General features: G+C 38.1%; 1 protein-coding gene across 7 annotated transcripts in view; it reads right to left on the bottom strand.

Annotated features, from left to right (window-relative positions):
* Positions 1-1,288: 1,288 nt before the first annotated feature.
* The window catches only part of lrrfip1b (leucine rich repeat (in FLII) interacting protein 1b), a 47,137-nt gene continuing 34,493 nt past the window's right edge, over positions 1,289-13,932 (bottom strand). Inside the window, exons 11-19 of one of the 7 annotated variants that reach the window (XM_060868578.1) lie at positions 13,722-13,814; positions 12,388-12,480; positions 11,058-11,150; positions 10,840-10,966; positions 5,450-5,499; positions 5,206-5,323; positions 3,978-4,057; positions 3,780-3,884; positions 1,289-3,268 (exon numbers count right to left, since the gene is read on the bottom strand). In XM_060868578.1, the coding sequence (XP_060724561.1) occupies positions 3,158-3,268; positions 3,780-3,884; positions 3,978-4,057; positions 5,206-5,323; positions 5,450-5,499; positions 10,840-10,966; positions 11,058-11,150; positions 12,388-12,480; positions 13,722-13,814 (870 nt within the window). In that variant the 3' untranslated portion in view covers positions 1,289-3,157. Of the gene's footprint in view, positions 3,269-3,779; positions 3,885-3,977; positions 4,058-5,205; positions 5,324-5,449; positions 5,500-9,304; positions 10,321-10,839; positions 10,967-11,057; positions 11,151-12,387; positions 12,481-13,721; positions 13,815-13,932 lie in introns of those variants that run through there. The other 6 variants (XM_060868580.1, XM_060868574.1, XM_060868573.1 and 3 more) reach the window with 6 other exon arrangements.

The raw sequence follows: 13,932 nt of genomic DNA, 5'->3' as shown, positions 1-13,932 counted from the left end.
GGGACTTGGCTCAAAGAGATAAAGCGATAACACACTTTAAGATGTGATATTATTGGAAAATAATTACTTTTTCCAGTGCTAATGTAACTCACCAATTCATCTTCACCTATACCTTATTAAATATCAATTTCCAAAGAATCATAGACAATTATAGAGCACTATGAATGCAGGCTTCATAGACGATGTTACAACAAGAAGTTTAATTCAGGAATTCTAAGCATTATTGCAATATATTTTTGATCACTTAAAAAAAAAACAAAAAAAAAAAAAAAAAAAAACATTCATTCATTCCAAATTCCACTGATGTTATAAGCTGGTGATATCCAAGTGAAAGTTCTGTGCCTGTCTACATCTTGTTTTGGCAGTCCTTCTTACTACTGAGCAGGTCTAATTGCTTTTCTGTTATTTGACACACTTAGACATATTAAAGAAAACATATGAACAACAATGGCAACAACAACAACAACAACAAAAAGACCCCTAAATAAAGTGGCATTGGCATTGGTGTGTTTTTACATTTATGGTGTTTATAAAAGTATGCATCAGAATTTGGTCAAATACATCTCGCCCTGCCTTACTGAGATGGTATTTATTTGTATGTTTTGATTTATTTAATTTGAAACCAAATCACACTGGATGCTTGATGTTTAAGTGCATTGAACCTTCTAGTTACTAGTGGAAACTTAAGACGAGTCACTGCCTTAACCTAACGTTAGTGTCCCTTCTTGGTCTTATTAGACTTTCTACTGCTTTCCCTCTGCTGTTCTGTGATAATGGAATGTCATGAAGGATATGTAATGCAAATGCAAAGCTAGAAGGCAGAAAGACATTTCAGAAATACTTTTACAGACATAAGATAGAAGTTAGAATTTATCTGCATCTTACAGTAACTGGTGTGCAGTTGGAGTCCATAAGCCTGAGTCCACTAGGAAGAAGTGTAATCATTACTTGTTAAAAAATAACTAACAGGGTATTCAGCTATAAATGTATGCAAATGTACTATTTATAAGTCAACACACACACTGTTAAGCAGAAGTGAACAATGTCATTAAAATGGGAAATGCAAAGTCTGGTGAAGCCTAAATGGAACTGAACATACTGCAAGTCAACTGCAGTCTAGTGGTCTGAAGCCACTGTACCTCTGACAAGGAAAGTAGTTACAGACGATGAAATGAATGAACTGCAATAAGTTAGTTTTGTCAACACAATTATCCAAAGAATACATAGAGGACAGGATACCAGTCCATTGCTTTTCCCTAAAATCTTTGAGAAATATTGCCTGATAGAATTCCTGATACATATATTTTATTCTTTGTAGCAGACCCAGACTTTTTTACCCAGACATGTTGCTTGCACACGAGTTGCACACTGAATCACAGGTAATGTGCAGTGTTGTAAAAAAAACAAAAAAAACAAACAACAAACATAAGGAATAATCCACTTGTGCATTACATATGAAGACACAGGCCTTAAAGCCACTTTAACCAACACACTCTACAAAGGCCCATTTGATCTGAAGCTAGTTCAGTGGAATTAGCAACTAGTCTGTGATTAACCCGTACTGTTCTGTTTAGCTAAAAACTTTGTGCTTGTTAAAACAATTTAACACATTAAGAAAAAAAAAAATAAATGCGGAGATTATGTTCAATATAGTAAATAAGGAATGTGCAAAATAACATTCATTTAAATTCTTCAATCTTTTATTTAGGATGACCTCCATGCCTGTGCTGGGCATCTGTCTGCCTGTTTTCACAAAAAAATTGCCGGCTTTGCAAAGATGTGGCTTCGGGGGCTTCAGCTGCTGATGTACTGATGTAGCCAATGGTCTTTTGAAGACTGAAAACATTTAAAGTACTAGACTTACCAGTACAAAAAAACCCGTCTGTCCATTACTTCTTATTTTACACGTTCATCATTCTGCTATACGCAGATTTAAAACTTGTGTGTCAAGCTGCAAAACTGAACAGTAAATATTCCGTTCAGCAGGTGCCACTGTTGTTAGTATCCAGGAATTGAACAGTGAGAGATGGTGAGGTAATAATAATGCAACTGTTAGCCATAGTCTAGGGGGGGATTTATCCCTCATCTCTTCCAACCCTAGCAACGCCACTGAATATAACTATAAACTGAAATGATCCTATGATTCATTATCTGTCCACTTTAAAGGAACATGTTGACACCTGTACATGCATGTATTTTTCCAAAGAGCCAGTCATGTGGCAGCGGTGTGATACATAAAATCATGCACACTCAGGTTGAGAGATTTAGATAATATTCACATCAAATATGAGAATGAGGAAAAATTAGATCTTAGTGACTCCGGCCAAGTGGATTCAGAGATCTACAGTAACTACATTACAACCATGGTGAGCAGAAAAGTATCTCAGAACATAGACTATTTTTTTTTTTCTTCAACTGCCAATTTTCTGCGATTTGATGAATTGTTCTGCTGTTGCATGATTGGTAATTTGCTAATAGCATGAACGATCAGGTGTTCCGGTATTCCTAATAATGAGGCCAGTAAATATATATATCAGTTTTGTGAATCATATTTTACAATTTCCAAAATTTTACATGTTTCTAAATTTAAAAGAGGGTCAATTAAAAAAAACACTTGGTTTTGTCCCTCTGGGGAGCCCTTTGACTAGTTTTCTTTCTAGTAAAAGTGGAAAAAAACCCTAACAGCATATAATACTTGGTGTATAATAAACAGAACAGAGAGTTAATCCAGATAACTGTAATTGGCCTCAAATAACCCAAATCAGTTCTTTCCTCACAATGAATTCTCGACGCCACCAGATGGCGCATCGGTGATAAAGTGCATGTTCCACAAGGTGGCGCCATAATTTAATATACTGATCTCAGGTAACTGCATTATGATCCAACCTCTCTGGTATACACTGGGGACACTACACCATAGCCAAAAGTTAGACTCCAAAAAGATGTCCATGTCCTAGGATGTTAGTATTATCTGTATATCATTTTCCCTTTTCAGACTGATTTCTCATGGCTCGTAGACTGTTTAATGCAGCGTCGTGTGTGATGTAGTGGGGACAGATTCTGTTTGATGTGTAACTTGATATGAGGATAACAAGTGCAGATGCTACTGATGCCAATAAAAGCAGGTTTCCAGATTGTCAGTGAAGCTTAGCAGCCATCACTGCTGGGCAAGCATCGCATTCCGGTTGGCTTTCATCTTCTCCACTCTTTTGGACAGGTGGCAATTACTGGCTTCTAATTCGCTGATACGGTCCAGAGCAGATCTCAGCTGGGAATGGGAAGTAAGCAAAAAAAAAAAAAATTATATCTAACTATGATTAAGTTAGGAAGATATTATTTAATCTAAAAGACATTTGACCACAACATACATTTCAACACCTCTTTACTCTTCAACATACATAAGCTCAGATTTATATGACTGACTACTATCACTGTTACTAACATTAACATTTCTTGTTCTCTTCTATCCTCGACACAGATGCCTATGGGACAGTCTAGGTTTGAACTCTTGGGTTTGAACTTCTTTTGAATACTGTAACTCTTACAATACCAAGATATCTCTCCTAGCGTTTCTGATTTTGGTCACTCCTTCTTTGCATAATATTGAGGTTGCATTATTCTCAGTTGGAAAACATGTCTTCTGTCCTTGACAAATGACTGAACGAACAGTTTACCTGTACACAATATCGTAAAATATCAATGCATGACTAAAGTGATTGAAGTGACTCAATTTAGTAATGGGTCTATTGATTAGTAGTGTGCTCCTGTTCACACAGTACCTCTCTCTGCAATTTACGTTTCTCCACTTTCAGCTCGTCCTCTACTTTCTCAGATGTTTCAGAGGCTGTTTTGTAGCGAGTCACCTGCCCCTCCAGACGAATGATCTGAGTAGAAGAAAGAAATTGAATTGTGGAATGAAAATTTAGCTAGCAATCAGTGATTACCGAGGTTGTCTTCTACGCATTTCTGCTACCCACATTTTGTTCAAGTGCTGCAACCTCCTGCTCGGACTTCACCAGCTTAAATTTCAAGTCGCTGATTTGCCTGTTAGCATCTCCTGCAATGATAATGAAATACAATACAATATTATGAACAACACAGAAGCATAACTGAATAGTCAATATAGCAAAGTACTAGTCCTTGGTCTAGCCTCATATCTTTAGACTTACATGTGAAATATCCAAAACACGGGTCCATATCTATTGAGTTTATATTTAGAGAGTTCAAAATTGCTTTTTACAGCACGGGTGATCAACTGGTAGACGTTGGTCTTAATACAGAATTAGCAAAGCACTCTGATAATACTGTAGTCAAATTTGAGATCCATCCATTTTCTGTACCTCTTATCCAACAAAAAGTCGTGTAAATCTGGAATCTATCCCACAACTTGGGGCTCAAGGTAGAAGACAACTTGAAGGGGTGCCAACTCATCACAGGGCACAATTGAACACACAACTGTTTGCACACTATGGACAATTTAGATATGCCAATCACCCTGCAACACATATCACTTGATTGGGGAAGGAAACCGAAGTGCCCAGAGGAAACTCCCAAAACACAGGGAAAACATGCAAATTCTGTGCACACAGGGTGGAGATGGGAACTGATCCCCAACCCTAACGGTGTGAGGCATGTGTGAAAGTCTGCTTAGTTAAGTGATGATATGAATAAAAGACTCGGCAACAGAAGCAGAATGACTAAACTGAAAATATGTGTTTATTCTCTAACATTTCACTGTAAGTTTAATCGTAATAAAGAAGTGCCACAGTCAAATAAAATGCAACTACTGCAAACTTATGTATTACTGATAGCCATGAACAAATGATTAAGTACTGCTATCATCATTCAGTCATGTTAGTTCCTTGTACTGTAGTTGGACCCTCAAAAAAGATTTGAACCACCCTGGGTTACAGGATTTACTATTGGATCATTTTGATTACACACTGACAAAGATCTCCCTATTGCCCTGCAGCCAATGTGGAGAATCTCAGACTTCAGAGAGAGAGAGAGTCGTTTGTTCGTATTATGCTGTTTAATGATTCAAAGTGATTTATATTCCAAAGTCTTGTGTTCTCTCTACATACAATATAATCACTTTACCATTCCATGCAACATGCAAAAAACTTCACTGGATACATTTAAAACAAACATACAAATCAAAAGAATAGAAGAAAACTGAAAGCAGGGATAATAAACACATCTTACTCTGCAAGTCGATGATATGTGAGTCTAGGTTGTTCTGAAGGCCATCTTCATGTGGACTTACTGCTTCATTGGTGCCGTTCCTCTGATTTTGATCCACGACTGCTTTCAGCTTCCTTACCTACACACGCACAAGCACACACACACACACACACACACACACACACACACACACACACACACAGATCAATGATTAACTAAATGTCAATAATAGGACCCTGTATTTGTGGGTAGAGATGAAACTTGCCTGTTCAAGCAAACTCTCCCTCTCATCAACCAGCTTCCTCAGTCTGATCTCTAGAAAATGACAGATACACACAACAGTCTGAACCATGATACACTATGGGTAAAATGAATGCATAAAATGTATGACAATATGTTCGTAACAGCTATATTTTCATTAAAGCATTCATATCATATAACCCTGGGCACCAAAAAAATGGACAGATTGGAAAGATTTTGCCCGGACTAATGAATCTTGATGGCTGCTGTGATGTGCAGATTGTAGTGTAAGACTAGTCAACAGCATGAACCCATGGACCAAACCTGCCAAGCCTGTGTCAACAGTTCAGGCTGGTGTCATAACGGGAGGCGGGAGATAGACCCAGATACAAGAAGCTCATGGCGAGGAAGATTGGGGGAGCAAGGCACATGGCGAGGTAGATGGGGGAGCAAACACACGGTGAGGCAGATGGGGAGAGCAAGGCACACGGCGAGGCAGATGGGGGGAGCAAGGCACACGGCGGCACAGCCAGAGAGGGCCAAGCGACATCCACAGCCGAGAAGAAGCGCAGAGCGATGTCCACAGCCAAGAAGAAGTGCCGAGCAACGTCCACAGCTGAGTAGAAGGGCCAAGCGATGTCCACAGCCGAGCAGAAGGGCCAAGTACAACCCCCGACACATCACGGCCAGACCACATCTCAAAGACCAGAATAAGAGGGAGGGAGGGCGGGAAAGATCCTATGCCACGGGCCTACAACACCCCCGCGGAGCATAAGTAAGGCGATGTCCTCCACGTAAAACCAGGAAGTGGAGCGACGTCCCCCACCGGAACAGGTGCGGGGCGATGCCGCAAGACCCCCCAAAAAAAAGGACAAGACCAGGATGTGACATCCTGCGCGGAACAGAAGTGAGGTGACGTCCTCCGCGGTGAACCGGAAGTGAAGTGGCGTCGCTCACCAAATAAAATGTAGAGCGATGTCACTGAAAAAAGGAAAAAGTCCAGGGGAAAACAGGCAGACTGAAAGAACAGTCCAGGAGGGGAAAAAAATATGCAACCAATAAACCGGTCCAGGTTGGAAGCTGTCCTGCTGGGTCTGAGTTTGCGCGGAATCATTCTGTCATAACGGGGAGAATGAAGACAGACCCAGATACAGGAAGCTTCAAATAAACAAGGTTTAATAACTTAACTACAAAGAACAGGAACAAAGACAAAATCTACACAGGACAAAGGACGTGGAAGAACAACATGCACTGACGAACACTGACGATAATTTCGATGGCAGATGATGCCGATGGGAGCGCGGCATGGGTAAACAGACGTGAAAATTAACACATAGGGAACAGGTGTGCAGAGACGGGGAGGAGTAAACGGAACATAAACAGAAGCACATGGCCAAAAGTCTGGGCTGAACCGTAACAGCTGGTGGTGGTGTAATGTGAGAAATGTTTTCTTGACACACACTGGGCTCTTTGATACAAATCGTGCATGGTATCAGACAACCTGATGTGTTGTTCCTGACCACATGAACACAATCCAGAATTTCAAAACACCTTGTGGAATCCATGCCATGAAACATTAATATTAGCCAGTATTAACAGAATGATTCTAATAGGGTCAGTGTATAGCGAATGTGTATAGCAAATGTAGACAATTTACCATTTTATTATATTATACAAAATATACAATTTATTTACAATTGATTTATTTGAATTATTCCTAAAATCACCTTAACTCTGGTTTCTTAAATTCCTCACCACAGCATTGAAAATGCTTTGAGGATACATTTAGTATGATCTATTTATAACTACTGTTATTAAGAATGATGTCTGTTCACATCGTTCAGCTGGATTTTAAAATAAACTGGTAAAAAACTGTTAAAGAATTAAATTCATATTTTAAATAGCTAACTACAATGTAGAGAATCAGTGTTTAGAAGCAAGATGTTTGTTGTGCCATAATTATGCAATTATTTATCATTTTTTAATGGTCAGTGTATTTCTAGAGATTTTCTTTTTAAATATGTTTAATGAAGGGTGAATGTCAGGGTGGTTTCTATCTGAACTAGTGAAGATTTCCTGTTGGCTCATAGAGTACCAATACTTGTGACTCAGGATTACCGTAGGTAATATTTAAGGGTGTTCTTGCGTTACATAAAGGAATGAAAAATAAATAAAACAGAAATCTGATCTTAGGAAATCATTTCATTTTTGTGTTACAAGATCCTTCAGAGCGTGTTTTTATTCTTCAAAACACTGATATTGACACTCCATGGATTCATAGTGAAACGATACAAATTCATCTTTACAAACCATTCTAGACAAACAGACTGATTAGTTTTGGAATTTCTTTCTCAATATCAGAGCCTATAAGTTTTCTCAAGATACACAATAATAAAAATAACACACTAAAAAAAAAATTAACATGCTCTAGAATTAGTAACTCAAAGCTAGAATAAGTTGTGTATAAGTGAGCTAAGCATTTATTTTAGTATTTAAGCCATACTATTCCAAAAGTAGTAAAATGTACAAAACCCAATGATGTGGGTTTAAAATAAAATGATGAATATGAGACAATAGACCTGAATTTCAGTTTTCATTTCCTGTTATTTATATTTAGATGTATATTTAAACAATGTAAAATCACTTTATATTTTTACACAGTCATAAAAAGCATTTCACTGCATGTTGTGTAGCTGTGCATATGTAACAAATAAAATATAAATTTGAACATGGCAACTTTGGTGGCAGACCACCCAATATCTAGAAGAGCAAAAATATATGTACAGCTCGTGATAACTGCATCCAACCGGTGGCACACTGACATCACCAAAGTGTTCTTCTTTTGTGATGATTTTCAGCTTGTACCACAACTTCTATCAGTTGATTGTTTTGAGGGATTTCTCCTTTCAGTCTCCTCTTTAGGATGTGATACGCTGCTCAATACATGCTTCCACTTCTTCCCTTGATGAAGTTTTGTTGGCATGAGTTACACCAACATAAAGATGCTGCCATGCAAGCACCAACACAATATGTTTTGGAGCCAATCCTTTCTTTCTTCAAACTTTGGCTTAACATCATTCTGGTTCATCTTGGTCCCAGAACCTTTGAGGGTCATCACTGTATTTCTTTCCAAATTTCAGTCTGGCTTCTGATTCTTACTGCTGATGAGTGATAAGAGATAAGATAAGATATACCTTTATGTACATCTTGTGGTACAGCCTCTACTGTATATTTCTGCAATCAAAGTCTTGCTGGATTTTGATACCTTCACCACTTTCCTGCTGAGGTTGTTGGTGATGACACTGACTACTGTTTTTGGGTTTATCTTCACTGTTCTCAGAATATATCAACTGCTGATGATGACCTGTTTAACGTTGTTTTCTTTCTTCATTCCACATTGTTGTATTGGCTATGTCTAATGCTTGCAAATTAGCTCTGCTTGATTTTCCCTCTTTTTCTCAGCTTCGAAATGTCATGCTTTGCTCCCATAGACAGCTCCCGGGTCTTCATTTTGGTTTATCCTTATTAACAACAAATGCAGTCTTCAAAGTCAAAAACCATCTTTTTAACAAAGAGCAGACAATCAGAGCTATTCATTGTTTAAACATTGTTTAAACAATTGACAGGGCACACATGGGCAACACTAAAAACCCGTAAATCACATGCTCCAATATTTTTATCGTTTGAAAAATGGGTGGGTTCAAACAAAAGGTGCCATGTTCTAAATTGTTTAACTCATCTAGATCAATATCAAGAAATGAAAGCTGAACTTCAGCTGAACTGATCTACAGTATCATCTCATATTCATCCTTTGAACTCAAAACCCAAATGTCTTCAGTGATTTGGGAAGGACAAAAAAAACAGCCTGGCTGTTTCAATAATTTTAGAGAAGACTGTATATATTTAGAAATTAAATAATTAAGCATGTTTGATTAAAAAGGTTAATGCTAATACTGTCTACATTGCCAGACTTAACTGGTTCATCTGAAGTAGTCATTTAGAGTACTATTAAATCTGAGAAACTGGTCATCAGTAATACATTAATTTCAAACTCGTACATTGTGAAGTACAAATTTTTGTTTTGAATGCTATTTTCTATTTACTTGGCTGATTAAAAGTAAAATTAGGACACACTACAGTCCTGTCCTCTCTTGTTCCTAAGCCTCATCCTGTTGTGCATGGCGTTGTCTCCAGGACGGATTGTCTCATCCTGATGCTCAACTCTGGACTCATCTGTTCCATGTAGACTTATGACTTCAAAGTCAAACACAGAAGCTTCCTGGCAACTGTCTAAAAATGAAGCAATGCCTTTCTCTTCCACAGGGATGGTAAACAAGCAACTTTGAACATCCCCTGATTCAAGTTCCAGCATTGCTTCAGAGTCCTGCTCACTGCTTGAAGAAAGATCTCCTCTTCTGGTGCTGGACATCTCTACGTCTATGCTGGAAATTGTTTTTCTGGGATCTTGATAGCTTTTGGTGGTTCCAGGTAGCTCCATTTTCTTCAATGTTTCTTCATCTGCTTGGTTTGAATGACTAGTTGTAGGATTGAGCTGATCATAAGTTGTAATAAACTGACATGGTGCAAGTGCTTCATTTAGATTTTGAGTCAAAGGTCTTTCTGGGACTTCTGTGGCTCTTGTCTTCTCCTCCATCCAAGGTTTTTCTTCCATCTTCTTGTTTCCATCTGGTACTTTTGCAACACAAACTAACTGAGCCCTTTTAAATTCATTTGTTTTAGCAACTCTGTGGTCCTCTGGAATCTTTACAATACTGCATGATGCTCTTGCCCCTGAAACCATATCTTCAGCTCTTTTTACTTCTGCATTAATCTTGGACTTTTCTTCCATGTATGATGTGATGTTCATTTCAGGCACTTGGTCCTCTGGAGATCTCTCTGGAACGTCATTAGCAAAATATGAAGGAGTGCACAAACACTAGTATTTTTTTTAGACTGGAAGGACTGATTGGAGTAGATAAAGAATGAAGAAAATCACCGGGATGAGGGGACAAAGTGGAAAAAAGGGAAAGGTAGAAACGTCATCTTTCTTCACATAAATGAATCAGTTTGGAGGAATTTTGTTTGGACAAAAATTTTTTTGTTTGTTTGGAATCAGTTTGGACAAAGTTTTAGATGAAATACAGTAAGAAAAGCCGAACAAGACATTCATTTCTTTGGTCAAACAGGACAAAAAGGAAGTAACTGATTAAACTCAGTGCAGGATTCATACTCTGTAGACAAAAATTAGTTGACTGAAGAACATTAGATAACATTTAATTTTGCAAGATGCTTAGGCCCAAAAAGAAATTAAGTGACATTAAAATCATTTTAGCCATTAGAAGGATTTGGTTTATTGCAATGCAGTTAGTTTAAACACAATTACTAGTGCATCTATTGCAACCAATAGTTACTTACCTAAAATACTGTCGGCACTCATAGCTGGTGTGTTTTGAGCCGATTCCACACGTTCAGGTCCATTAGTCATGTTGATTCCTGTCTCGCCATTTGTTGTCACCTCAGATCCAAGGGATATGCCATGTTTCTGTGAAAGCAGACAGATTTTTTTTTCCCTAATCACTTACTCAGCCACAGGTCTAACCTAACAGCTGTTCCCATATTCAGATCTGCTCTACCTTAAGAGCATCCCTGAGCCGGAAAACCTCATCCCTCAGTGCATCACGTTCATCTTGGATTAAGTCTGAATATTCCTTCTGCCTCTCTAAGGCCTGTACAAGGCCAGCAACAGGAAGTGAGAAGGAAGAGAAGAAAAGAACGCAAGGTGAAGTAGGAGTAAGAAATACTGAGAGCACAGAAGGTTATATAAAGTAAGGTAAAATAACTTTGATTTGTGGCTGGATCACATTGTTCAAGTATCATTTTTCATTTCTGCTTCCATTTAATTGTTATTTGGGAAAAAAATAACTATTCAAACTGCTCTCTTTAGCACAGATTACAAAAAGATGTCCTAGCAACTCTACAACCCCAATTCCAGAAATGTTGGGATGTTTTTAAACTTGAATATTAAAAGACTTCCAAAACACATGACGATATATTTTATTCACAGTGGAACCTAGATGAGCTAGATGAGCTAATTTCAAATTTGATACCTGCTACAATTCAAAATAGTTGTGATGGGGCATGTTTACCATGGTGTAGCATCGCCTCTTCTTCTCGAAACAGTTTGAAAACATCTGGACATCGAACAGTTTTTCACTTTGAAATAGTCCATTTTTAATGAGTTTTGGCCATCGGGACACAACGGCGCTTATGGACCATGTTCCCATATGACTTCCTTTTTGCATAATAGAGCTTTAGTTGGCATCTGCAGATGGTACGGCGGATTGTGTTTACCAATAGAGTTTTCTGGAATTATTCCTGGGCACATTTAGTAACGTCATTGACAGGGTCATATGGGGGCCCGAAGACCACGGGCAGCCAATAAAGGTCTTCAGCCTTGTCCATTATGCACAGATTTTTCCAGTACCTCTGAATCTTTTGATGATGTTATGCACTGTAGATTATGAGATTTGCCAAGCCTTTGCCAAGCCTTTTAAATTATGGAACATTGTTTTTAGTATTCCACAATCTTTTTACACACTCTTTCACAGATTGGAGAGTCTGTGAGCCTCTGCCCATCTTTTCTTCTATGAGACTCTGCCTCTCTAAGACATCCCTTTTATGGCTAATCATGTTATCAACCAACTTAATTAGTTGCTAGATGTTCTCCCAGCTGAATCTTTTCATAATTTCTTGCTTTTCAGTCATTTATTTCCCCCATGCATTTTTTTGAGACCTATACAAATGAACCTGAATAAAATATTGGCTTGTGTGATTTGTTCTTTTAGTTTTCATTTTATTCAAATTTAAATAACGTCCCGACATTTCTGGAATAGGGTTGTACACTAACAAAAAACTAATGTCAAAGGTACATTGTAGTCAGAAATGTCTATAAGATCGGAGTACCCTCATTTTTTTCTCCTTCCATTCCAGAGTTTCCTGTAGATCAGAGATCTCGCTAATATAGCTCTGTTGCTTTGAGCGCAACTGTTGTGCATCCTGAACAGCAGCCAGGAAAAAAAGGTGAAAAGAGAAAAATGAGATGAAGGAAAAGAGAAAAACAAGGAAAAAGCAAAACAAGTGCAGAATAAGAAAATAAACACAGACCATATCTAACTGAAACAGTTAAGTTGTAGAGATGAGAGATGCTAAGCACAAATTGGCTCACTTTAACCTTTAAACTGGTGCTACAGTGCTGTGAAAATGCATTTGTGTGATTTCTTCTATTTGTGAATATTTGTCACTTTTTTTGGACTTCAGTGAGAACAATTATGTCTAAACAGAATAAAACATGGGCCTGTAATGAATTTTCAGTGGCTGGCTTACAAAAATCCCTTCAGAGTGCATCAATGACTCATTTAGAATGCCACAAAAGAACCCACAGAAACATCTACGGAACCAGAGGCCTCACCTCAGCTAAACACAGCTTTCATAATTCCACAATTAGAAAGAAACTGGGAAAATACAGCATCCATGCAAGAGCTGCAAGGGGGAAAGAACAACTCTAACATAGAAGAACATAAAGAAAACATCGCAGAGCCTTATGGGATATGGTCAGCAGAATATGTTCTGTTTAGCCCAACAGTATCTTTAAAATGAATGGAGCCATTAATTTGGCTGTATTTCAGAAAATCCTGTAGGAGAATGTCCAGTCATCAGTCTGTTATCTGACGTGTAATTGGGTTGTGCAGCAAGACATCTATCTGATGCACTAGACCAAGTCTAACTCTGATTGGCTTTATAGAAACAAAATGAAGGTTTTTGAGTGCCCTAGTCAAAGTCCCGACTTGAACCCCATTGAGATGCTGTGGCAGGACCAGAAACAGGCAGTTTATCCTGGAAAGCATTACAATGTGGCTGAATTATAGCAACTCTGTTAAGACTGGGCCAACATTCCTCCACAGTGATGTAAAAGACTGATCTCTAGTTATCAGAAGTGTTTGCTTGCAGATGTTGCTGCAAAAAGTGGCACAACCCATTATTTGGTTCAGTGGGGGCTATTACTTAGTGGGTGTTCAGTGGGTGCTGCATAACCTCTGTGATTCAATAAATACAATTAAAACACTTTAAATAACTTTAATTTCTTTGCTTATATATATGCTTTTTTGTCTTATATTCCATTTAGTCTGAGGAGAATTTAATGTGGCAAAAATAGAGGAAATCTTTGAGAAGACAACAGTTTTAACTGATTTTATAGGAAAGACAATAACTACTAAATAGTAGTCATTTCAACGATTTACCTTTAGTAATTCCTCACTCTGTTTTAACGTCTCTTTCATTTCGTCGAACTGGAACTGCAGGACATTGTGAGCATGCCGCTCTCGATCACACTCCTAACACAAACGAGAAGTTCACACCTGAACATTAATGATAACATCTGCAGTGGTCACTGTAGAAAAGGAAAATGAGTAGGCGAAGCACCCGAGACAAGAAGATGTATGCTGAGAAAGG

This window comes from Tachysurus vachellii, chromosome 4 (genome assembly GCF_030014155.1).
Source record: "Tachysurus vachellii isolate PV-2020 chromosome 4, HZAU_Pvac_v1, whole genome shotgun sequence".
Lineage (NCBI taxonomy): Eukaryota > Metazoa > Chordata > Actinopteri > Siluriformes > Bagridae > Tachysurus > Tachysurus vachellii.
The sequence above is the reverse complement of the archived record's forward strand: the minus strand, read 5'-3'. Positions and strand labels throughout refer to the sequence as shown.